This window comes from Stegastes partitus, unplaced genomic scaffold (genome assembly GCF_000690725.1).
Source record: "Stegastes partitus isolate 25-593 unplaced genomic scaffold, Stegastes_partitus-1.0.2 Scaffold986, whole genome shotgun sequence".
Lineage (NCBI taxonomy): Eukaryota > Metazoa > Chordata > Actinopteri > Pomacentridae > Stegastes > Stegastes partitus.
Window position 1 is genome coordinate 121,998 of NW_007578717.1, and position 26,231 is coordinate 148,228.

Below are 26,231 nucleotides of genomic sequence, written 5' to 3' on the forward strand. Positions count from 1 at the left end.
TCAGCTGCGACCAACAGTCACGTGAAAAACATTCGCTAACTTCCCTGCTGTGCTGGACTTAACTGCAGGCTGTGTTGACACAGAGCAGATAGGAGACAAGTCTGGAAACAAATTAAAAATTTAAGCAGTAAAATTTCTGTAGTTTGCAAAGTATTTTTTTCCCCAAATATTGGTAGCCTTTGGGTTCACTTGGAACAATGCTGAAGATATTGATTCTAGTTTTTTTCAATTAAAAAAAAAAAAGATAAATCAAGAAATTCAACTTTAGTTTTTTCTTATTTTTTATGATTAATGACGTTATAACTGTGTCATACTGCACAGGAAATATTTCTGAGTTCTCTCTACTTCTAGCCATGGTTGTGCTGTTTCTATAGAGGTGCAGGTACTTTATATTGCAGTAAAAATATGAACCCACAGTGAGTATAAAATGTGACAGGAGTGAATAAATGCCCCAAAACTGCATCCAGTTAGTTGAGTTTAGTGCAGACACAAAAAGGAACAATTAATTTTGCTCTGTTCAAAGTTAGCAATCATCAGCATCTCTAAAGCTCATATTTAACTAAAATCAGATAAGAAAAGACCTATAGTGATTTCGTTAGGGGGTTATATGCTGCACTCATGGTTGTCTGTGTGGATCCAAATGTGAAAACAACAGCTGATTATTTGGCCACAAAATAAGATAATGTGTCCTCGTATCATCCCACTTTTTTTTTTTTTATTACCTCGTCCAAACTGGCTACTGTCGTTTTTTTTTTTCTCTCAGCCATCTGTCCACAGTAATTCTACTTTTTTTTTTTACCCTCCTCCGCGTTCTCCCCTTCCATCTAACTGTCCTCACCCTTCACCCTGAGGCAGCATGTTTCAGACCCCTGTTCCTCCCATGTCCTTTTTTCTTTACTTCACATTTCCACTTTCATCCATCTACCCATCTACCATCCATCCATCCGTCCGTCCGTCCGTCCATCCCGCCCCCTCTGTCAATCTCTGTCCCCTGGGCGCTGTGGACAGTTGGAAGGCTTTGTGTTTGACACGTGTGTTTGCAGGACACACACACACACTCACAGCCGCAAATGCACATGAACACACACTTCCAGTTTCTATTGTCAGTAAGATGCTCAGCTGTGAGGCCTCCAGTCCTAATTCCCTGTGTGTGGGGTGAGGACAGGGCCCCCATTGTCCTGCAGATTAGCTTCCCCACACACACACAGACCCACACACACACACACACACAGACACACACATGGCCCTCAGACCCCATGGGGTCCCTTAAGTGTGGATGTGCCTTGAGGCAGAAAATCAGGGGGCAATTTACGACAGGGTCCAGTAGAGAAGATGGGGGATGTATCACCGTCGTCAGTTTGAAGCTTGAATGTCAAACTGTATCTCTGGTTTCTTATTCAGCATCATATACGTGAGTCTGAAGCCCTTTATTAGTGAGTAGAGGGAGGTTTTATTTCACTGGAGTGTCCTAACAATATACACAGTGACATGAAATGATACAAAAAACGGAGATGCAGAAAATGGCGCAATTAAAACAAATGTAGGATTGAGGATTATGGCTTCTACAGCTAAATACATGAAACAAATCAATACCGTATATACAGTAAAATAAATTGAGATTTTTTTTTTATCTTTTCCACCTAGTGCAGCTTCATTAGGCAACACACATTCGCAGACTGCAGTTTGCATGTTACTGCTGTGACAACACAATCAATTTTGGTGATCACTGGCTTGGAGCAAAGCCTCCCGAAACTAAAACCCGGAAAAGCCTCAGCAGAATTAGGAGGCTGAGTTTGTGGGGTTTGTATTTTATATGCAAATTAAAGTGTAAATTAAACAAGATACAGTCATATACTTGAAAGTTCACCCGGTCCTGTCCCGTCTTTCAAGCTGATCCTTGACTGTGAGTGCAGCATCACCAAGTTGTGTCTCTTGGTCATATTACAAATCCAGACTTCTGCCGTCCTCTTGTAGGATCTGAAAAGGAGCAACACTTCATTTGTTTTTGTGGAATAATTGCTGGATTTTTTTTTTTCAGCAAGCAGGATTAAAAACAGGAGTGACAGGATTACAGCAATTAAGCGACCAAGAGTTTCATCTTCTTTGTGTGTGCACAATGGCCTAAAAACAAAGTAAGGCATCGCTTTTTAACTAAATCTGTATTTCAGGCAACATCGTCAGTTAAATGTTTCCCCAAACCAGAACTTGGCCTCACAGCAAGCACGGCTTTTGTGCACACTGAGGCTCAGATTCTTTGCTAGATTTCTAACCACAGTTCAAACGGCTCCTTCCTCCCTACCTGTGTGTATATTACCTTAAACCTACAGTGGCTGCTTACATTCAAAACCATTGACCTACATTGGCCGGTGTCTAGAAGAATGGCAAGTCAGTAAGAAAGTCTGCACATGTATGAAGTCTGTGTGTGTGTGTGGGAGGCAAAGGGGAAGCGTCTAACCCATACGTCTAATTCAGGTGATCCATAGCCGCCAGTGTGTGTTTATACAGATCTGTACATTTCCTCTTTTCCACCTCACTGTCTGAATGAGGCCAGTTGACTGGCTTTGATGTGTACATGCTTTGTGTGTGTGTGTGTGTGTGTTTCTGAGCACATGTGCTGAATATTTATGAACTGTCGTAGTCAAAACTGGTAAAAATGGGCGCGTAAATAAGTCTAGAAATACAGTGTATGATTACTGTTTTCCAGACTTTATGACATGCCTTTTTTTATTTTTACTTGCAGTATCCTAGTGTTTTCAAATATAGGCCAGTTACACAGACTGAAAGTTATATATTTTGGGAAGTATGCTTACATGCTAGCCCTAAGTTAAATGTGAAGATCTAAACCACTCTCATTAAATACAAAGCCACAGCCAGGAGCCAATTAGCTTTGCCTCCTACAAAGACTGGAAAAGACTATTCTGACTCTTTTAAATGACAAAATCGGCCTACCATCTCCCCAAAAGCTCACTAATTAAGATGATATATCTTGTTTGATTTATGTAAAAACCCAAAGTGTGAAAGTGTCAGTTTGCTGTTTTCTTGCCGATTCTGTGCCAGACGCTTGCATGACGACTTGCAGACACCAAAGAATAACTAGACATAGTGGAGAAATAGTTTGAGGCACAACCCCCGTTTAAAGATAAAATATCATTTTTAGGCACTTTTCCACAATCTAGCTCTGAAGTAGTCCAAATGTAAGCTAACCTGGCTGTGTAATCCTCATGTAACTCCACACAGGAAGGCAAAACTATATTCCCCAAATGTTGAAATATTCATGTAAGCGTGTGATATGTGCGTGTGGTAGATGGACTACCATACATCCTAAAATTGCACCAGCTCCTAATTAAATGTATCCTCACTGCTGAGTGCAGACGTCTGAGAACAAAAGTCGGACAAACCATGATTTACTGTCCCACAGCTCTCCCTCGCTACATGTTTGAATGTCTGAGCCGCCGCGTGATGTAACGATGTGGTAATGATATAGCGGGTGGTGTTCGGTTCCCTGGTGGTCACAGCAGTCCTGGGAAAAGGAAGTTCATAGAGGAAGCGAGCTGACTGAGCCTCAGTCCTGCACGATCGTCGACAGTCTAAAAATAATGTTTGGGCAACAAAAATATGAGCGCAGGGGTTTGAATCAGTCTTTTTAAGTTCACATGACTTTTACAGGAATTGTGTTTAACCAGCAAACTACATCGAGTTGAGTAGCTTTCCTCTGCAATTAAAAGACATTTTTCATTACCACTGAGCTAATGATTGGTAGAAGGAATACGTCAAGTTTTCTCATAAAATTAGGTTGTTCTAAATTGTGTTTTCATGTGTTTTGAAATGATTTTTTAAAGTGTTATGCACTAAATTGTCATAATTATGAGCTCAGGTTTCAAGTGAAGTTGCTCCACTGCTACTCTACAAAAGTTCTTTAACCTATTCGCATGGCTTAATTAAATGCGTGGTTGCAAGATATAAAAAAAATAAAAAATTCAGATTCACTGATTCATAATGTTTCTGAGTTGCAAACATGATTTTAATGGGTTTTATTGTCATAATAATGTTAATAATTTCATCAGCCTGATATTGTGTGTAAGTCAAAAGTTGAATGTCTGTGCAAATTCAGGTTGATGACTCCATTTTTCTTCCCCCTTGAGGTCAGGATTTCAAGTCCCTTCCCCTACCTACTTAACTTATTTTGTATTTGCCAACCCAAAATCTTGTGTTCATAATTATAGTAATTTAGCACATAACACTCACAACACACACTTCTCTTTATTTAATTGTTTTTTACATATGGTCTTCATGCTACCAGTCATGAAGAAAGTGGTCATTAAAACTACCTTTGATTGTAAAGCTTATTCCACGGACTCATTGTAGTTTGTTAGTTAAACATAATTTAATTCGAAGTTGTCATAACTCAACTAGGTTGATGCAAACTGTTAATTTTTAATCCTTGTTCTGCTGAGTCATGATTTTAAGGTGAAGAAAAGTTATCAAGCTCATTTTCTTGAGTTACCTCAACTTGTGGTTAGTTTTAAATAAACTAATGCAGAAATTTGAGTCTAGTTTACACACAATAATAAGTTGATGCAGTTTCCCACATTATTATGTCAACCTAATCCATCAAAATATTGTTTGCAACTTAAAGGTTTGTCTAAATCAGCAAATTAGATGTTTTTATCTTGCAACCATGCATTTAGTTAAATGGTGTGAATAGTGTAGTCAGTCTCACTCTTTGTGTGTTAATATGTATGTGTGAGTATGCATGTTTGCAGAGAGGAAAAGTTCTAGTAGTCAAAGAGACAGTGTGTGAGGAGCACACGTATGTGTGATCTGTTTTGGGTCGTGCATTTTGCTCTTCCGACGGCTGTCCTCACTTCCCCGACTTTGTGAATGACTGATGTGGCTGCGGGAAAAGGATGATAAATCAACTTAGTCATCATATCACCTCAGAGCCAAGTTATGCAGTAATGTGCAGTTGTGGGCAGATGTACAAAGCGACAACAGGAAGGAACCGACAGCACAGAGAGCAGTAGAGCAGAACAAAAGAGAGCAGGTCATCACTCAGACAGAACTGAATATAATGTGTTACTTGAAGAAAGTAGATATTGGAACACTTTGTACTCTGCAGGAATAATCTGTAAAAAAAACAAAAAAAAACAAACTAAATGTAATTTATCCCTTTTTTTAAAAACTAAATATCATTCATAGGTAGTGTTTATAATGTGTGACTTTACATTTACTGCACATGGGACGTGACCGGCCTTTCTCACCTTGATGCCCAAAGCGTGCACATGCGCCACTCGTGCAGTGTGTTTGTGGCACGTGTAGGGTTGTGTGTGTGTATGCGGACATGTGTGTTGGTGTGGGCCTGTAGCAGACGGGGGAGGGGTGGGTCGGTTTGGTTGGTTGGCTCTGTGTGAGCTCTTTGTAAGAAGGGGGGAGTCACAGAGGGGAGGGGAGGGAGGTGAACCGGGTGTTTCTCTCAGCTGCCTGCTGGTCTGGTTGCTGTTGGTAACTTTGCTTGATGAGATCAGAGGGGATCGGCTTTCAGGCCTTCATGTCTCTCTCTCTCTCTCTCTCTCTCTCTCTCTCTCTCTCTCTGAAAGGCTGAAGTGGAACTGAAACTGGAGTGGGGCTGAAAGTCTGTCCGGAGCTGCGACTTGTCAGCGGAGAACGTCGTGACGGTGCTGCCTTGGAAACACTCACCGGAGTTGGAGCACAAGTGAGTTGGGGGAAGGTAGATGGAGGTGGAGGGGGGGGGGTTGAGGAAGAAGTGATAGCCTCAGGACAGATAAGCTCCAGGGAGGGAAAAGAGGGAGGGAACAAGGCAGGCAGGAGGGAGGGAGAGAGAGAGCAAGAGGCGGGCACCTCTCTGAGGAAAGAGGGAGTCTCTCTCATTCTGTTTCAGTCAGACTTGCCGGCTGCTGGTCTCATCTTCCTCCTGTCTGCTCGGGGTTTTCTCGGTGCCGGCGACCAGCTGGAGGACTTTAGCTGTGTTTCAGCCGCCGCTCGGATTTTGAACATGGACTCGGGCTGAACGCTCACTGGAGATTCACTGTAAGCAGCTTGATCCGTTCTGTTGTCTACAAGGTGTAGTGTGTCATCACTGGAACATCTCAAGGAAAGAGATTGTTACTATTTCAGGAGTGTGTGTGTGGACTTGTGGAGGAATCAGAGTTCGCCCTACAGCTGTGTGTGTGATGCACTGATCTCTGTGACAGTTAACAGTGGTGTACAATCCACGCCTGAGGGTTAAAAGTAGGTGTGAGAGTGATTCATTTTTCAATATGTTTACATTAGACCAGAGGAACCCACGCACTGCTGCTGCTGCTGCTGGTAACCTTTCAACGATGCACTCTTTGCGTTTTCTTCTCCCGTGGATGCTGCCGTCCCCTCCCCTCCGTCTGTCCCCCCCTTTCTTGCTCATCTTGTGTCGCCTTTAATTCTCTTAATGGTCTCGAGGCCTCAGCTGGGATACCCCTGGTGTGTGTGTGTGTGTGTGTGTGTGTGTGTGTGTCTGCTTTTGTTTGGGAGAGACAGATTTGAGAGTTGTAGGATAAGCTACCCCCGGATTTCTCCCTCTCACACACAATAATAGGATAGATCCTGCTTTCTATTTTTAAACACACTGTTTGTCTATATGTTACCTCTAATCTGACTGCTTGCTCCACGCCGCATGCAGTAGCTCTTTCTCACAGCGTTGTGTTTAGTCTATGGATTGGGGTGGGAGGGTGTATTTGTGTGGTCCATCCTGGGATAGAGAGATAGCAGCTCTCCTTTCTGACTTTATCCTTTTGTTTTGTCAGCTGCTGACCTCTCTCACTCTCGCTCTCTCCCTCCATCACTTCCATTGTTTGTGTTCCCTTTCGCTCTCTTTATTTCACACAGATCCATAAAGCCGTCCTCTGTCACAGCCTCTGTCTGCTTAGTCCCCCTTTTTATCTCTTTTTTCAAGGTACCGTTTTAAAATTTCTTTTCCTTCAGTCCCTTCATTATCTGCCTTTTTTTTTTTCTGGTTGCAATCTGAGAACAACAGGGATGTTTCTCAGCATCATTCTGTTGGCGTTTGCAGTCATGTGTGTGTGTGTGTGTGTGTGTGTGTGTGTGTGCAGGCTTGTATGGGTGCACTTTCCCCTGTCAAATGTCCTGGGACAGCTCCATGCTTTCCACTTTGCTTGAAAAAAATTGCAGTCAGCACCACAGGTAGAGAGAGAATAAAGTACCTGTGCATCTATGTGTCACAAAGTTAATGTAGCAGTAATGTAGATTAAATTTAACAAAGCTACTTGCTCAAGAGTCCAAAACTTAATTAGAATTTGCAATAATGTGAAGCAGGATGAAATGGACGAGCGAGTCAGTGGCTCGGAAACTTTTGTTCAGACTGAAACACGGCGACGTACGAGCAGGTTTTGGTTCCCACGTCTGTAACCACATCAGAGTGAAGAGCAGCTCATCATCGCTGTCTCCAGAAAGCTTTGATCTCGATAAACTCTCTTTGATCAACTGTGATATGTGCCAACTAAAAGAAATTAAATGTGGGTAAATTGTCACTTTTGAAGTGTGGGCTAGCCAGTTTCACCGACGTGATGGATGGCAAATGTACGACAGGGTTACCTCGGCAACCAGAGCCCGGATCGTCAACTGTCAACTACAAAGCGATGGATGATGAACAAATAGTTTTATATGTGGATGTAGTTTATCGCAATACTTCATGGATGGATTGACAGTCGTTATCGCCATCATCAGGTCAATGTTTGGTTTCTGACAACACACCTGGAGAACTTGTGGCTTTCCCATCATCCTCAGCTGTACTCTTTATTTAGCGCTAATTAGCAACACATTTGGCTAAGAAGGCTAACATGGTAGCATAACCTGCTAAACACGGGCAGTATTTTAGCATAAAGTTAGCATTTAGTCTAAATACAATCCTGCAGGGCTGCTAGCATGGCTATAGTTCTGTTTTTTGACCCTCTGAACCCCTGGAAGTTTCTGGCCTTACTCCTGTCACATTATTGCTCAGTGTGGGCTGCACTTCTATGGAATCAGCAAAACCACGAATAGAAATGGAGAAAACTCAAAAATGTATTTTGTTCAGTATGACAAAACTTGATGCTTTAAATCTTAAAAAAAGAAAGAAAAAAAAGTGAAAATCCTTGAATGGTTAATTTAAAAAAAAAAGAAAAAACCTGGAACCAACATGTACAATATTGTTCCAAGTGCTACCAATACAAAAACAATACTGGAAAAAAGAAGTGACTCTACATACTGTAGATATTTTACTACCCTTTTTAATATGTTTCCATAACTGTCTTGTATCTGCTCTGTGTAAACAGAGTCTGCAGTTCAGCCCAGTTTAAGCTGGTTGCGGCTTAGTCATAAATGACTACCTAGCTTCGCTGTGAAGGGCAGAATTTTTTGTTAATTACATAATCTCTTTTGAGCAAACAGTTTATTTTGGGCAAATTCTTAACTGAGACTTGTAGAATGCAGTTATTTATGATTAACTCCTAATTTTGAGGTTGGCTTTTGGTTTCAAACGGAATGCAACGTCACTTTTTAGTAGTTTAAAGACTGTCGCAAAGTTGAAAATCCAACCATTCACACAGTTTTTACAGAATCTGGGTCTAATAAGTGTTGTAATTTTGGCAATTTCTAAAATACAACATGCCTTTTAATCCCACCAGCATGTTTTGGGGTTAAAACAACGGTTACTTAGTTATTAAAATTGTTTTTACGTGATGTTCTGTGGATTAACTGATTAATAAATTGACTCATCCGTAAAGCTCTGCAAAGAACTCTTAGCTCTTTATTGTCTCCAAGGTGTGCGAAACCATCCAGCGAGACCAGTGAAAATCTGGGATTTTGTAGACGTCATTGCGTCACGTGGAAATGTAAAAAAAAAAAAATTCTCGGGTTGTGTTAGACTCGTGTGGGCACGACACGTTTCATCACACTTGTGCAAGCGGTTTGGAGGTTCGATGAGTTAGGCAGCGGCGGTGCGTCATATTCAGGCAGACTTTGATTCAGTTTCATTACTGCTGGGGTTGTGAATCTGCCACCTGGATATACTGCAACCCCAGACAGGTTTATGGATTGCACCGCCAAGGCCTCCTGTGTGTATGTGCGCATCCATACATGTGTGAGAGAGAGACGAATAGGTTTCGCGTTGCTGTCCGTAAAGGAGTGCTCAATCACTGTAGCACTAATGGTCTTCCTTTAGGGCACCATGGATTTTAAGGTGTCACGACAGGCATGAAAGAAGTACAAGAACTTAGCAGCAGACAAATACATGTGTGTGTGTGTGTGTGTGTGTGTTGTCATACATCTTCTGTATTTCTGTCTCTCAAAATACACCTTCTTTTATTTTTTTTTTTTAGTCAACAATCCAGTTTCAGTTCCTAGATCACAGAGATTCAGTTCAGTATTTAAGAAAGAGCGTGGGAGTTTTCGGAGGGAATTTTTCATTTCAAGAGAAGAGCAGATTAATGTGAACAGAGGAGGAAGATGTGGGAGAGGGAACATGATTCATTAGGGAGACGATGACTGGAGTTGCTTTGTAAAGAGTTCAGACTGTGATGGAGGAGAGACGGGGAGGGACTCAGAAAAAAGTAACGTATCAGGGAAAAATCACCAAAGGCAGTCATCAGCTTCCACAGCACATGCATAATTTCATCTTGGTGACTGTCGGTGAGCATGTGTACGAGGATGCGGCTACGTGCGAATTTGCTTGTGTCCGGGGTTTCGCAGACCGTGCTTTTTCCTGCGTGCTGAGCTTGCATTGATTGCCGCATGGTAGACGCTGAAGCATTTTGGTGGCAGGCCGGAGATAAGTTGTACCAATTGATGGGGTGTCAGCTCTGCGGTAGTCTCAATGGATTTACTGGTTACTGTAAGGAAAAGGAGACAGGAGCAGTGACAAATGGCTGAGGGAATAGGAAAGTATGCTGAGAAAAAGTGGAAAAGTTGGTGAAAACAGGGAGACGGCAGAAAAGACAAAAAACCTATAAAAAGACTGTGATGAAAGAGCGGCGACATCTCCTTCTGCAACTGCCTAATAAGTGCAGAGATCTCTTCATGAGTGCATCACTTCTTCTCATCAGCTGTAAGATGAGTTTAAAGCCCCAGTGTGGAGTCTCTGTCTGTATTTTGACATCCTGTTAGGAGCCAGACGGTACAGTTTATGTCTCGCTCCGGCATCTTCGGCTACCCAGGGATTCCCTCAGTAGGAATGAATGTCAGCAATGTAGAGAGGATGGTAGTTTGTTTAATCTAGTGGGTACAGCTATTGCTATGAGGAGATACCGTATAATATAAATGTGTGTTTGCCAGTGTGTGTTTAGGGTTGCATGTGAGTTCTGTTTTAGTACACTGCGCTGCCCAGATGTCCTCCCTTTTCAGTGGAAAGTGGAACAAGTGACCACTTTGTGATTCATTTTTCAGACGTCATAAGAATGAGGCAGAGTTACTGTAATTTAACATGACAATGAAGGTTCAAACGAGGTTGGGGTGGTTTAAAATTAGTTATGTAACGGTGGTACAAAGTGAGCTGGCCGATGTTTAGGCTCATGAATTAAAGTCTTTGAGTTAAAAGGCAAAACAAGAACACAAGTCTGAGCAGAACTACAATGCTGCTGTTGTAATAGGACACATGGAACTGGTTTGGCCTTTGCCTGCTCTCAAGCTTCACAGTGTTTCCTGATAGAGTTCTGCTGCTGATGAATTTCAGGCTTCACCAACACATCAGAGAGTGAGCAATATTTAAATTAACGCAAGAATTATTCTGCTCTTAAATCAGGACTCACAGCCATAATAATTTGAGTTCACCAACCCTTGACTGGTAGAGTCAAAAGTGTAATTGCGCAAACTGATGGCATATTTAAATGCTGACTCATAGCCGCTCCCTCAGAAAGCGACAGAAAGCTCAATATTTCAGGAGATAGCTGCTGAATTTCTGGTGTGATAACTGGAACACGCACACGGGCTTGCTGCTCGCTGCTCATTGTGTTTCCAAAATGGATGCGCCTGGTGTCTCAGTGGTTGTGGGAGTCAGTCAATAAGTTTCACTGAAATAGAGTTTGGCTTTGTTGCATGTCAGAGCAGTAGTTTGAAGTGAATGGAAGTATCTGAAAGGAAGCAATTGGCATTTTTAGAAATTGGTTTATTTCCTATCATTCTTTCTTTTTTTCTCTCTAGTATCTTTACAATAAATAGTAAGATACAGCCAGTGGCCTGTTAAGTCAGCTTGGTCTCTAAAGCTCACCAATTAACATTTTATCGAAGCGAATAACCAGCTGAGGACTGGAGACTTACACTAAATGGACAGATGTGAGCAGTATCGATCTTTTCATTTATTTCTTGGCAAGAACGCGCATATTTCCCAAAATGTCAAACATGCGACTGCATGTGACCAACTTAATGAAGTCCACTGTGTCCATTAGTGGTGCGAGACAACAGCTGTTTCTGTTGCTGTCACTGCCTGCAGGTGGCTGGGATATCGCTTTGGACAAGCTGATCTCGGATGAAAGGCATGCACACACACACACGTGCACGCTCCCAGACTACACATTCATGAATGAGCACAGAAACGGGAATGCTGACTGACTGTCAGGCTATTAGTCCTCATCCTTTGAGGCCTCATGGGTCACTGCTTTTCCTCAGATGACCTTCTGAGAGACTGCACATGTTCAGGATTTACTACAATATCCAACACTGCACGGACAACTTGGTTTCTGCTAAACAGAGGTTCATATTTACATATAGTGCTTTGAATTCTGTGGACAGCTTGACAGGATTTCTGCGGAAAAGCCCAAAGAAATTTCTGGTCTGTTGTCAGAGGGCGGTGCAGTATGAGTGAGTGGTTCCTCAGCAGCTTCCTCTCCTCCCTGTGTGTGTGTGTGTGTGTGTGTGTGTGTGTGTGTGTGTGTGTGTGTGTGACTTCAAAGCTTGTGTTCCCAGTCAGAGCTTTCTGGGCAGTTTTAAATGAAACGCAGCGTGTGAGACAGACAGACAGACAGACAGACACACACACACACACTCACACACACACACACACAGTGTCCTCCTCTCATGCAACGCTACACACTTCCAGACGCACACACCTCCCTCATAAGCTTTCTGGTGACTGGAGCTTGTTAGTAGTACAGCAGGAGAAGCCAGATGAAGCCAGCCCACACACCAGGTGCACACTGTGTCTGTCTGCCTTATCTCATGCTTTTTCACTTGTGACAAAGCTTTTACTGTAGTTTCTACTTGTAGCGTGTCAGTTTCTTTTTGTCTTACATTCACAAACTTTCTTGCTGAACTTGTCTCAATCCAAAATATTTCCCGACATTTCCTTTTCAGTCCGTCCTCATCTTTCCTCCTGTTCCATTCTGGTTTGATAATTGATTGAATATTTTAATAATTTGAAGTTCTAAAAAGCATTCCTTGTTCTGTCACATAATGCAAAGACTGTTGGTTGGATGAATACATTGTCAGTGTTTTGGGCAAAAAGTAAGTGTCACTTTTTTCTGACATCAAATGTTTAATCCTTTAAACCCCAAAACCTGCCAGCAAGTCTGAAATGCATGTTATCTTTTAAAAATCACCAAAATTACACCATTTTATAAAGCCAAGAGCTGTATTAACTGGAACATTGGTTAAACCTTCAACTTTCCAAAAACTAATCATGTGTGACTTTCAGTTTTATCTGGAAAAGCAACCAAATCTAAGCTTAAAATCTGGATATTACATCAGAATCATTCTACAACATGTCCAAAAATGAGCCGTTGGAAGTAACCAGATTCTGTAAAAAACAAAAAATTTGGCACTCCTTGGTGAAACCGAGAAACCATTAGTGACTCAGCTGCGACCTGCAGTCACTTGTCAAAAATTCCGGGACTTTTCAGCCAACCTGAAGACTATGTTTTCACAAATAGGAGATAGGAGAGAAGTATCGGAACAAAATAAAAATATAAGTCGGAAAATGTCCAAAATATGTGAAGCCAATAATTTTCTTTTTCCACTGTTGGTAACATAAAAGAGCACTTTGAAAAGCGCTGTACAGGTTGACGTAGTTATGGTTGTGTAGTAATCAAAGAAATTCTACTTTTGTTTTTTTCTTTTTTGTATTATAACTGCGTCATACTGCACAAAAGACATTTCTGAGTTCTGTCTGCTTCTAACCTTGGCTGTGCTGTTTCCATAGAGGTGGACAAATTCTTATTACAGTCAGAATTGATCCCACAGTGAGTAAAAATGTGACAGGAGCAAAAAAGAAACTGCTTGGGGTTCAGAGGGTTACACAATTAGTCAAAGTACTGACAGATTAATAATTCATGAAAAGAATTGTTTCTTGCAGCCCTAAATCGTACAATCACCTGCACTTAGTATTGAAGTGCGCGTGTCTGTGAGTGGCACCATGTGAGCTGCTGTCCACTCCATACCTGTCTAGCCCAGCTGAAAGTACAGATAAAGGCAGGAGGGGATGAGTGCAGTCTAGTTGTAGAAGATGAGCAAGATGGAGGGAGGGAGGGAAAGTAAACAACAGATGGCAGAAGCATGTTGCCTCTCTTCGCAGCAGCAGACGCTGTGCCAGCCCACCACCAGCCTCTTGCGAGGTTACTACGCAACGGTGACCGTGACGACACGTGGTCATAGGTCAAGTGCCTCCTTGATGACAGCCCATAATGCCAGATTGTCATCCACATGCTGTGCCAGACCGGGCCAGCTGAGACGCACATACGAACACGCTGAGAGTCTGTACAGTGTTAAATAGTGTTTTCTTTGGCTGAAGTTTGGCAGGGACAACTCTGGAACCTTCCATGCGGCGTCCACCCTTAACCCACCTGCCAGCCGTGATGACACACACTGAGGCAGCTGTCTGTGGTGTGTGTTTGTGTGTGTGTGCCCGAGCACTGAACCCTCTCATGCTGAGGAGTGAACTGAGCAGTGGCACACATTTGTTGGCATCGCTGCCAGCTGCCGTGACTTTACTCACAGCGAGAAAAACGAGAGAGGGAGAGAAAATGTGGAAAATGAACGTGGTCCAAATGAGACACTTGTGTTTGTGTAATAGCTTTCTTTTTTTTTTTCTTTCTGAGGACTAGTTTGAGTTTTAGACCTTGGGAGTGAGGACATTTTGGTAAAGTGAGGACATGTTATGGTGGTACTTGCCTTTCCGATTCACCTTCAAAGAGCTGTATGAGTGCTAAGGCCCACATTTGAATTAGTCAAGGGGATGCATCATGTCTATGAATGCCCTCAGAGATAACCATACAAACTTGTGTGTGTGTGTGTGTGTGTGCGTGTGTGTGTGTGTGTGTGTGTGTAAAGGGCATAGGAATTTCACACAATATTACACCATGACCTCAGCCTGCTGTCATGGGGTGGCTGAGGTGGTTCAGTAGGAATATTTGTGCTTGTGTCATCAGTCTTTGCTTAAGGAAGAAGACAGTGTACCGACTGGTAATGTTAAGTTTATTGCACATTGCATTTTAGAGAAACACAATGGTTCAAGTAGAGATTGAGACAATAAACTGAGTAGAGTTGCATTAACAAGCATAAATGATAATAGTGTTTTAATAATAAATAATAATAATAATACATTTTATTTAATAAGGCGCCTTTCACGGCACTCAAGGTCGCCTTACAATAAAAGCAATACAACATACAATGGAACTCAGAAAAAATACAAATACAAATGCAATTAAAAAACAAATAAATTAAAAAACAAAAAAAACAAGCAGAACAATAAAACACAGTACTGGGTCAAATGGAGTAGGCAAGTCTGAATAGGTGAGTCTTGAGAGGTCGTGAGTTTTGACCTTCTCTAGTGACCTTTTATGCTTTGATTATTTGTCTATACAGTGCAGTGCTGCTGACGCATAAACATCATCCTATTGAGGTGTGAGACACACTTACCAGAAGCGTACACTTAAAAAAAAAAGAGGGGGGGATTCTTTGTGGGTTCTTATGATGTGGTGAAGTAAACACAAGCAACCAGACATGTAGAGAGTTGTGTCATCCACTTCCTGGCCTGCCCGAGGTGTGACGGAGTCTTTTTCTGTCAATAGGAAGCACCAGCTGCCATTCCTGGAAGAGATCTCTACGTCAGATTAACTGCACAGAACTGTCTGTGTGTATATATGTGTCTGTGAGATCATCTTTGTTGTAGCTTTATGTGTCTAAATGAGGCTTCAAGGTCAACTGTTGTGAGCTACAAGACCACATCTAACACTAGGTGAACACATTTTTAAAAACTATATATGTTTACCTAAAAACAACTACACCACACTTGGATTTTGTATATTTGTGTGATTTTCTTTTCATGTTTGTAAAATAAACTAGGCTATTACAAGAACATTTATATTATTCACTTGAAATTCCACCATAAATAGAACACAAATATGCAGGTTTAGCAAATAGACCAAAACTGAAACTGACTAAAAACTAAACTAAAAGTAGAACACACACAGTGGAAACTTAGACATTACACTGAAAATGGCATCAAAAAGGGAAACTACATTCTAGAAATTGCCCCACAGTGTTATATGTGGTTATTACTCACAGGGGTTTGTGTTTGTTGTGTACATGAACATTTATGTGGACATATTACGATTACATATGAACTATGTCGCCTGTCTACACAGTAGATGGTAAGAATCAGCGTACGTCAAGCGGACTTTTTCAGCTCCATTACACAAAGGATCGGAGATAAATTATTACCTGGTCCTCTGGTTTTCCCACTGTTGATATTTTTGCAGACTCAGGCAATACTCATTAAAATTACATTACCTAAATGAGAAAGTGCCAGGTTGCACAACTGGGGAATGTTTGGAGGGTTACATGCATGCACTGGTATTGGCACATGAATTGGTTGGGAGGATGCAGCATGAGTCAGAGGAAATGTATGTGTATTTGTGCCAGTGTGTGTGTATATGCTTGTTCATCCTGTTCATTGTTTATTCCCATGAAAACAAAGCCACACAAAATCTGTGAAACAAGGAGTGTTGCCAACACTTGCCATCCGCGTGCTTCTCTTTCAGTTACTCTTTTTTTTTCTCTTCTTTGTCTGTCATCTCTGTTTGTTTCTATTGTACTTTCTATGTGTCTCTGAGGTTTGAGAAGAAAAAAAAAACTACTTGTGAAGTACAGTTAAAGGGATTAATACCAAGTATGGTAATCTTTTTTTTTTTTTTTTGTCTTGTTCTTCTCTCAACAGGACTGGCAGCAGCTCTGTCTTTATGGAGACATTTGTGGCATGAAACCAGATCACATACATCTGTCATTCATCACCTCCTCCTCCTTCATCTCCCTCCACCACTCTCCAGTTAGGAACTCTCACCTTGTCTTCGCTGCATTAATGAGGTAACGTCGAGCTCCGCGCAGCACAGCACCCACCTGCACAAACGCCACCTTCCCCCCCTTCCTTCCCCTTACTTCTGTCAACCCTTCCATCGTAGCCATGGGTCAGAAGATCTCTGGCGGCATTAAGTCGGTCGATGGTCGGGGGGAAACTGGTGGCTCACCGTCCTATCGGCCCACGGCTCATCGTCGGCAGCACCCGGAGCTGAGGGGCCCAGATTTCTCCAAACCGCCGAGGCTGGATCTCCTACTGGACATGCCATGCGCTGGACTGGAGACCCAGCTACGGCACGCGTGGAACCCAGACGACCGCTCGCTCAACATCTTTATCAAAGATGACGATAAGTTGACATTTCACCGCCACCCGGTCGCTCAGAGCACGGACTGCATCCGGGGGCGGGTCGGGTACACTCGGGGTCTCCATGTGTGGAAGATCCACTGGCCTGCAAGGCAGCGGGGCACCCACGCTGTGGTTGGGGTGGCGACCTCTGAGGCTCCTTTACATTCTGTTGGGTACACAGCGTTAGTGGGGTCAGACTGTGAGTCCTGGGGCTGGGATCTGGGACGAAATAGGCTCTACCATGACAGCAAAAACCGGGCCCACAGCTCGCTGCCTTCTTACCCTTGTTTCCTGGAGCCCGAGGAGTCGTTCACCTTGCCAGACTCTCTGCTAGTGATACTGGACATGGACGAGGGGACACTAAGCTTTATGGTGGATGGACAGTATCTAGGAGTGGCATTCAGAGGGCTGAAAGGAAAGAAGCTGTATCCCATCGTCAGCGCTGTGTGGGGACATTGTGAGATATCCATGAAGTACATCAACGGCTTAGATCGTAAGTACCACATTTTGGTATTGATATCTCACAGTATTGGTTGTGTGTTTAAGTTTGAGGTAAAGAAGAGTCCAGATTTTCTTCTTTTGATATGAATTCTTTCAAGAGGTGGCTTTTAAAGGTGCAGTGTAAAGGATTTAGTGGCATGTAGCAGTCACGTTGCAAACCGCAGCCAAGTTTCCTGTTTTTTCCAAGTGTGTAGGAGAATCTACAGTGGTTGTACTTCAATGTCAAAATCCAAAAGGCCCTCTCTTGAGCCAGAGTTTGGTTTGTCCATTCTGTGTAACTGTAGAAGCATGGTGAAATAACACGGTAGGCTCGGTGGAAGAGGACCTGCTACACACGTATTAAACTGTAAATACAAATACCCTAATTTCACTTCTGCTAATAGATTTCCCTTTAATACAAGAATAGGAACCGACATACCTAATCTGGTTGTGACACTCGACTTCACTTGTGGTAAGACTTTCAATATGTTGGGTAACTCTGTAAACTTGTACACAATTTCTTTGGAAGCAAACGGGGTGAAAGTTTGCGTACAGCGGCAAGACAGAAAACCAACACTGATTATTGTGTACACTTGGCTGGAAAGCACCAGTGTTTCCACAGAAAAGGTTGAGGTGGTAAACCGCGGTTTAACTGCACTTTAAATAGAAATTCGTACCGGTGCTGTGCTGTCTTTGAAGCCAGACAGGAGAGTAAATTTGAGTTTTTTTTGCTTTTGTTGACAGAAATAGAAGCGATATTCTCCTGAAGATTGATAATAGACATTTGCAGAGAGTTATAAAAGGACAAGATCTTACCTTATGGCTGACCTCTGTTTTCAATTAGGTACTTTAGACCCTCATAAAGTGCCCTACTAAATGTGAAGTTCATTTTTTTTTATTTCTCTATTCTGTGTTGGAGCCTTGCCCAGACTCCTTTCTCTGAATATTACTGAGAAGCTGTTCAGCTTGCTTCCTGAGGACACGCTTAAAGGTTATTTTCTCATATACAGTCTTGCGCATTGAACCTGCAGGTATTAAAGCCGTTATATTTCAGCTGTTTCATGATTGTAGTGTGCTTTGATCTACACTAAATAGTTCCTGATTGTTGCAGCCCTTCATCTTGCTGATGAACTATGTCATTTTATCAGCAGGTTTTTTGTGTTTGTGTAGAATATCTTTGCATTTTTAATGTGGAAAAGCAGGAAATGAGTTGGGAAAGCTTCTCAGAAAAAGCAGTTTAGATGCTTTTCTGCATGTTTTGGGTTCAGTTCTGTGAATAAGGCATGTTTTTGCTCTCCGGAGACTCCTGCTGTGTGTCTACATGTGCGGTGTTATGAGAGAGGAGAGAGCTCTTCCTCCCATTGCAGTCTAAACAGTGACGCTTTGAACAGCTTGTTAAAAGCTCGCTTAGACACACATCACGGACACTCACACAGATGGACACACACCTGCCAGGAAGGGAAAGTGTGTGCTATGAAAACATGCTTATGATCTGACTGGCTGTCTGTTAGTTTGCAGGACCCCACGGGTCTTATTTGATATCACAACAGGGTGTGTGTTACCGCGGCAGAAAGCCGAGAGAAAACCCATCTCTCTGTGTCGTTTGTTACGTCTGATTTCTCTTTACCCAATCATCTCAAATTTCCTCAGAAGTTCTCCGCTCTCAAAGGACACCGTGACATCAAGAGCCTGTTTTTCGCCCTTAAAAAAAAAAAACAGGTCACAAGCCTCATCCTACTTTTAAATTGGCTGTATTTCTCAGAATTGCAGCTGGCCAGAATGAATCAAAATGAAAACAAAAACGCTTGGCAGAATTTTAAGAATTTCTCTTATCTTCCGGTTTAATTCGTGCCTGAATGCATGTGTGATGTCTGTTAATCTCTCGCTCTCAAGGATTAGTTCAAAGTACGTAGTTTGGCTGCTCAAAGCACCTCACCTCAGCTATTTTCCATTTATGGAGCCACCTGCTGGATTTCACGGTGACTCTGTACGATGGGCCATCGAGGAGAATATGGAGAATATCGGGTCTGTTCAAAGCCCCTCGCCTCTGCAAGCTTATAGACTTCATGCTGTGAAATGAGGTTTGACTGTAGAAAATGTGCAAAGCTTAATGCAGGGAGGAGAGTGAAGGTTGAAAGGCTCATCCTGATGGGCAAGCGGGGATGTGAGACAGACACAGAGACGGCAAGAAATTAAAAAAAAATAAAAAATACACATTTTTGGGAGCAAACCGAATTAAAAAGACTAAAGGTTTGGTCACACCAGAGAGGGGTACAGTAAAATTAATCTGCTCTAAACAACTGGTGTAAACGGACGTGCAAACTGTTGCCTCCTGTTAGAAATCACTCTAAACAGGTATTTTACTATACAGCGACACATTGTAAAACTCCCAAAGTAAATGAAATCACATGTGTATGTGTGTGTGCAGACAGATGGAGACAAAGGCTTTATTGAGCGAGGCCTCAGGTGGGGGAAATCCGCTCGGACCACCGAATCTAAAACAATACTTTTGGCTTCACATTTCACTCAAACGCTCATTGCTGAGAGGTCTTTTCGGGTTATTAGCAGTCCAGTTGAAGCTCTGAATCTGAAACAAAGACTGCGGTGAGAGTAATATCTCAAGATTTCAGTCAGAGGTGAAGTAAATAGCCCCAGGCGCGCTCTCTTTGATGCAGAGTGGGCAAACAGGGTATGATTACAGTCTGTGCGTCTGTGTGGCAGCTGCGCTCGGTATCGGTTTTGGATTGAATCGGCTCGTCTGCCCCACAGATGACTCGAATGGTGAGAATGAAGTCATGATTGCTGTCTGCGTCTGTGTGTGTGAGTGTGTGTGTGAGTGGCAAACCATGACTATGTGGTCAGCTGAAGAGCAGACATTGTATCACATTTGGCTGTTGTTGTTGTTGTTTTTTGCGGTGTCTGCTCAGTGCGTCTTGTGTGCGAGCGAGTGTATCGCATAAATCTGTTCTGCGTGTTTATGAGTGTGTGTGTGTGTTTGGCCGTGAAAAAATCCTCTGGGTTCCTCGGTAATGACTTTGTCTAACAGGCCTTCCTATGAGAAGCGACTATTGGATTGTTGGTGAGTTATTGTTGTAAGGGGAAACAACATGACTGCAGGGTATTAAAAAGAGATTTATAGACGTGCCGTCTCTTCGTCACACTGTTTGTTTTTCTCATCACTCCGGCTCAGACCTCCGTTGCACCACCATCATCATTTTGCTCCACCTTAGTTCGTCGCGCCCATTCCTGCACTGACGCAACGCTCACGAGGGCAACAGCACTTTCGGTAGTTTTTGTCAGATCGTACAAAGCAATCAGGGATGAATGAGTATGTGTAATAAGCACTAATGCAAATAAATGCTGAGAGAGGTTCAAACTGCATTATCCTGTAAATGTGATATAAATTATTCATCCTTCCAGCGCTTTTACTTCAAAGGATTTCTCTTCTTCCATCTACTTGTGAACTGATCTCTCTTTGCCAGATAGAGTTTAACTCACTTAATTGAAGCTACATCACATAAACTACACGTGTAACTAATTTATTTTGTTACTTTGAAGCGCACTCATCTGCTTCTGCTTCCTAATGTGATTCCTATGTGTGAATTTCTTCCTCGCACACATAGCTCTGTCCTGTCTCTATAATTGTACCAATTAGCGGTGCTTTGATTCGCTACAATGGGAGCTGTCTTAGCTTCATCCCTGATATGTGCCACTTTCTCTCTCTCTCTCTTTTCTTTCTCTCTCTTTGTGCTCGAGCACACATCACACCAGACTCCATTGCAAAATGTGGCAATTTAACATTGCCCTCCTTATCAGCTAATATACAAACCACCCAGAGTGTAATTTGTTTTTTGAATAATTAGACACCACTGCAGGGCACATATCACTGTTATCAGGTGAAAACCTTGCAAATCCAATTTTAGGGATGGGCTTTAACTTCAGTTACATAATCAGTTTCTTTCCTGTTAGTGAAGCCAATGTCGACGTAGTTTTTTTTTTTTTTTGTTATTTGCTGAAAAGTTTCTCGTCCAACAGCTGTGATATGATTCACCAGCATAAACCCATTTCAGACACTTTTACTGACCAGATGACAGGACCAGTCATTATTGCCTCAGACTGCGAGGGAAGCAAAGAGAGGAGAAAACACAGTGGAACAGGGAAGTTAGGTTAAAAATAAGGAAAGCCAAGTAAGACAGATGAGGGGAAAAGTGGCAGAATGGAAGAAAAACTGTCGGAGAAAGAGACAGCAGAGAGATTCAGTAAAAGCAGGATAAGATCTACAAGTAGGAACATACTGAAGTTTCATCAGAAGAAGGATGGAAGCAGAATACAAAGGCAGCTTAGAGAGAGTGTTTGAACAATAAGCACAGAAAGTAGAGAGCTGGTGGAGCTGTGCTGTGGTGTGGGATGATGATGATGATGATGATGATGATGTGAATGAGGCAGCATGACTGACACGCGTCTGAAAACAAGGGGAAACTGAAAACATGCGTAATCGCTGCACCGTTCCTTTCCATCTGAAGTGCACTGTGTGAAAAATGGCAAAAACCGTAAAACCGCCGGACCTCCGACTCTGCAGAAAGAAGTGTGGGATTTGCAGCGTGCAGCCAGAAATACTTACACTGTGCTTTCTCTGGCAGGGATTAATTAATACTTCATAGTTAAAAAATCACAACTGCCGACTTATTGAGGCGTCACATTTCAGCAGATCTGTCAATGAGAAGTGACCCACTTTTTTCTTTTTTCCTCCTCCTCCTGTAAGCCGCCCTGACTCCCTGACCTGCCTCCCTCTCCCCTACTGTTTAGTCTGCATCACATGAGCTTACACACTGCAGGTCAGACCTAAACCAGCTGCTGCTGCTGCTGATGCTGCATGGAGCCACCAGTTCACCATAACTACAGAACAGGGATCCACTGGTGTCGAGTTTGTTTACGCGAGGGCACCCTGCGGTACCAAGAAAGTCTGCTTTGTGTCAGTAGAAAAGCCTCAGTTTAGTTTGAGTCGTCTGAGGCTGAATCTGATATGAAATTAGTTTTTTCTGTGTTTGCTCTCACTGACATAATATAACAGTTTACAGATGCATTTAAAAATACTCCTCTTTTCCGGAGTTTTTAAAAGGATCTTTGTAGCGTTTGTTCTTGATAGGAATTTGGATTTATGCCTCATAAAAAGATCACAAGAAAACTTATTCTCAGTTGCCCCTTGTGATGTGAAGTCATGCAGATCATTTAAGTTTTATCTGCGGTGGTTTTGAGATATTCATCTCCCAGACTTCTGGAGGCCCTGCAATACAATGAAGGTTTTGAAAGTTGTGTCAATAAAAGCAGTGAAATTTAGATTTTAAAAACAGAACAGCCGTTGTCCTTCCAGTAAACAACTCTGTTACTACTCAGTATTGACTGTGAGACCAGCAGCGCAAGTTTTAAAGATCGACATCCGGATATAGACGACATCGCTTCGTTTCCTTAGGGGTTGATCTGTGCACCTAATTTTTACTCCTTCATTGCGCTCATCAGTATCTGAATCCTCGGAGCAGTGACTCAGCTTCCTAGCGGCGGCCTGGCGCCAAGCTAGTGCTCAGAGTTTTACACTAACTGCTGGCTGCGCGATATGTGGGTCAGTGGGTTAGTGCTTTAGCTTAACTTAGCAGCTAGCCTCAGGCATAATGGCTTGTACTTTGCTTTTTATGCTTCCCTGATTTGTCTCCCTCTGCTTTTCACTGTCACATGTGCGCGCTCATCCGTCTTCGGCTGCTATTTTTTTTCCTCTTTCTTGTGCGATCGCCCTGAAGTGTTGGCTCCTGTGTTACATGGAGACAAGAAACTTTTCACAGATGCACAAAGAAACGTTTGTGATTTTCTAATAAAACCCCAACCTTGATCTGGGATGCTTTAATGTACACTTTTAACGCACTATAAATCACACACGGCACATTACATTTTTTGCAGGTATCGAACAGCAAAACATTATAGTGGAAGCTACACCAACAAGTATTAAGCTCACATTTATGTCCTTGTTGGTTGGATTTCTCTGAGTTCTGTGACTTCTCTCTTCTTGACATAATCAAACAGAAAAAACAAGATTAAATGACAGAGAAAAAGTTCAGATGTAGATTTCAAAGGGCCTCATGTTTTCCTCTTCATCCCCTGCGTTGAGATCTAAACACCCTCAGCTCCAACAGGGAACAGTGGTGTCATGTCAATGTGCTCATAATCAAATATTTAACAGCGGAGATGAATGGAGGAGAGTGGAGAGGAAAAAAAGAAGCATACAAAAAGCATAAAAAATAAAACAAGGCAGAGAGAGAAAAGAATTAAAGAAGAATGGGGGAAACTGGTAACGTGTAAGAGAGCAAAGGCAGACGCTCGTATGAAACAGAATGCCTGAAAAGTGAAGATAGTGATTTTCATACGCTCTAAAGCTTTCAGGAAAGATGCCTGCTGACAAAAAGAGGGGTACTTACAAAGGAGCAGGAGAGAGTAAGGAGAAAAAGAGGCCAAAATGGAGAGACAAGATAAATAAGCCCAAATATACTGACAATGAGACAGAGGCAGCAGTTAGATGTGGGAATAATCACAGATCAGAGTGGCAGCTTGAATGAAGAGTGGCAGAGACGGGCTGATAAAAGACAAAGACGGAAAGGAGAGACATTAGAGACGAAGAGGACGAGAGGTGTTAAGAGTCTGTGAGGACCAAATTGAAAGTCGTGTCAAGCCACCGGTGTCAGTTCAGTGGAGGTCGCACAAACTGATAAATGATGGAGGAATGAAAGAGGAGGGCAGCGCAGAAACTGGGTGCTAATGAAGGGCTGCGGGGCAAAACTTAGACTGAGCGGTAAAGGTGAGAGAGCTGGAATCGAAACGAGAGTTTTTAGACACATTCAAAGGCTTCTTATGCATATTGTATTATTTTAGAATGTAGAAAATTAAACATTGGGTTAACAAAAAGATCAATCAAATGTTTATTTTTAATAAGAAGAATCATCAGACAGATAAAATAATCAAAAGAAGATACAGCGTATCTATTAATATCAGTGGCAATCAGGGCTACATCATGTACCGTTTTCTCATTTTTTTGCTGCTTGAATTTGCCGTCACTAATCTACAAGAGAAGTCTGTCTTGGATACACGTGGTTAATGAAATGTTAATTACAGTGATGATCTTGGCTTCAAGAGTAAAATGGTCTGACATTAAAGCACCTTCTTTTACTCTTTTCAAAGTAAATTTCAGTCACATCTGTGGGGAGACTAGAAGCCTCTCTGTGCATGTGAGACGTTTCAGAAACTTGGTGAATTATAGTGTCTTTTGATAAACTGATGAGCAGTGAAGGAGGAATTCTGATACAGTTTTGTATATTGCTTCTAGGAGAAGGTTATGAAAAACCTTATTAACCTTATTAAGCTTGTTACATATACATATAAAATGGTTACATCACAGGAATAATTAGGATTCAGCGGCGCCGTACCAGCTGACTGATGTGGCCGTCTCTGAATTCTTGTCTTGAGCATGGATCAAAATGCAGTAACGTCAAGGTTAGTTTAATACAGCTGTTCCAGTCAAGAGCTTCGGAGAAAAATTGTCATAGCCTTCTCTGAGCTTAAGATAGTCGACTTAAAATAGTTAATGATCTTACTGCGCAGCCGTTTCCTGTTCTTTAGGACCAGCTGTCAGACGGTTTCTTTGTCAGTCATACAACTTAAACTGACAGTCTGATGTCCTCAGTCGACCTTTCAGATACAGTGCTGACCTCGTTCAGCTCGTGAACTTTAGATCGGTTTCTCACACTGCATTTTGAACCCTTTAAGCAGATCAGTGCAAATTAATTAACTACTTGTAAAACCAGATTGCCTTAAGTTGTTGTTTTTTTTTTTGTAGCTGGTTTCTAATAATCCTTAATTTAACCGAGTCTTGACTTAACTAAGCCAATTTCCCTATGACTGCTGCACTACAGAAATGTGCTGTGCATCGCCCGCTGATGGTATAGCTACTGACAGTTTTCTGGTTTCAGGCTTTTTTTTTTTTGCTTGTATTTTTTAATGTGTTATTACTCACTGATTCCAGCACATTAACGGGCTTCTATTGAGCCCAGCACCCCGAGGCTACAATCATGTACGCCTGCTTTCACTGATGAGCACTGTAACAGGTGCTTGACATTAATTTACTTTCACTTAACGCAGAACGTAATGTCAATAACAAATGAATAAGCATTTTCAAAAAAACACAGGACGACGGCTTAATTTTCAATCTGCCCAGAACACCGGTGGCATTGTTGTTGATTACGGTAATTTACAGATATTACTGTCTCTATAGCAACTTGACTGTTAACACCGTCACCTGAGTTTGTCGAGGATATTAAAAGCTGGATTCTGAAGGCGTTTTTACAATGCAATTACAATAAATGAAGAACTTTATTATTTGGCTCCCCGTCCTTCACTAATAAACTAGTCTATTTTCAATCAAAAATGAGATAAATGAGTTATAGATTATAGCTGATGATCAAGTTATTAGAGTTCATGTGCTGCAAATATAAAGTCTCATCCCTATGTGGTTGTTTTCTGTATTCTTTGGCTTTGTAAAACATCTCAGTGCTGTGTCTTCCTCATGCAGCATGTTTGATGCCGTTTATGGAGCAATTTCATTCCACATTAGCTTCATTTAAATCTCAGCAGCGAAAAATGTTATCACTGTCAGACTTTATTGTTTGGTGGAACATTGCCTCTTAAACACTGTTCCGCTTTATATTGTGTGCAGACTAACCATTGTTTAGTTTCACTGCATGCAGCAGCTCTATAAAAGTGATTCTCATCCTCATTACATTACAGACGCACAATAAGGTAGATTTGTGTGCGTGTAATGTGGTTTGTCTGACCTGTAACAGCAGCTGCATTTTCTCTCTTCCATTGTGTGCATTTTGAGGTGTGATACATTAAAGAGCACATATTATGGATATTTACAGGCTTGTAATTGTATTTTTGGGTTCTTTGATTAAAGGTTCACATGCTTTCATGTTGGGCTGCAAGGTGGGTGGTGGTTAGCACCGTTGCCTCGCAGCAAGAAGGTCGCCAGTGAGGACAC

At 42.1% G+C, this 26,231-nt stretch overlaps 1 protein-coding gene across 3 annotated transcripts in view; it reads left to right on the forward strand.

Moving 5' to 3' along the window:
* The window catches only part of LOC103366837 (SPRY domain-containing SOCS box protein 4-like), an 88,549-nt gene that overhangs the window by 29,723 nt on the left and 32,595 nt on the right, over window positions 1-26,231 (forward strand). Inside the window, exons 1-3 of one of the 3 annotated variants that reach the window (XM_008294680.1) lie at window positions 5,903-6,048; window positions 16,193-16,338; window positions 16,434-17,168. In XM_008294680.1, the coding sequence (XP_008292902.1) occupies window positions 16,436-17,168 (733 nt within the window). In that variant the 5' untranslated portion in view covers window positions 5,903-6,048; window positions 16,193-16,338; window positions 16,434-16,435. Of the gene's footprint in view, window positions 1-5,597; window positions 5,714-5,902; window positions 6,049-16,192; window positions 17,169-26,231 lie in introns of those variants that run through there. The other 2 variants (XM_008294679.1, XM_008294678.1) reach the window with 2 other exon arrangements.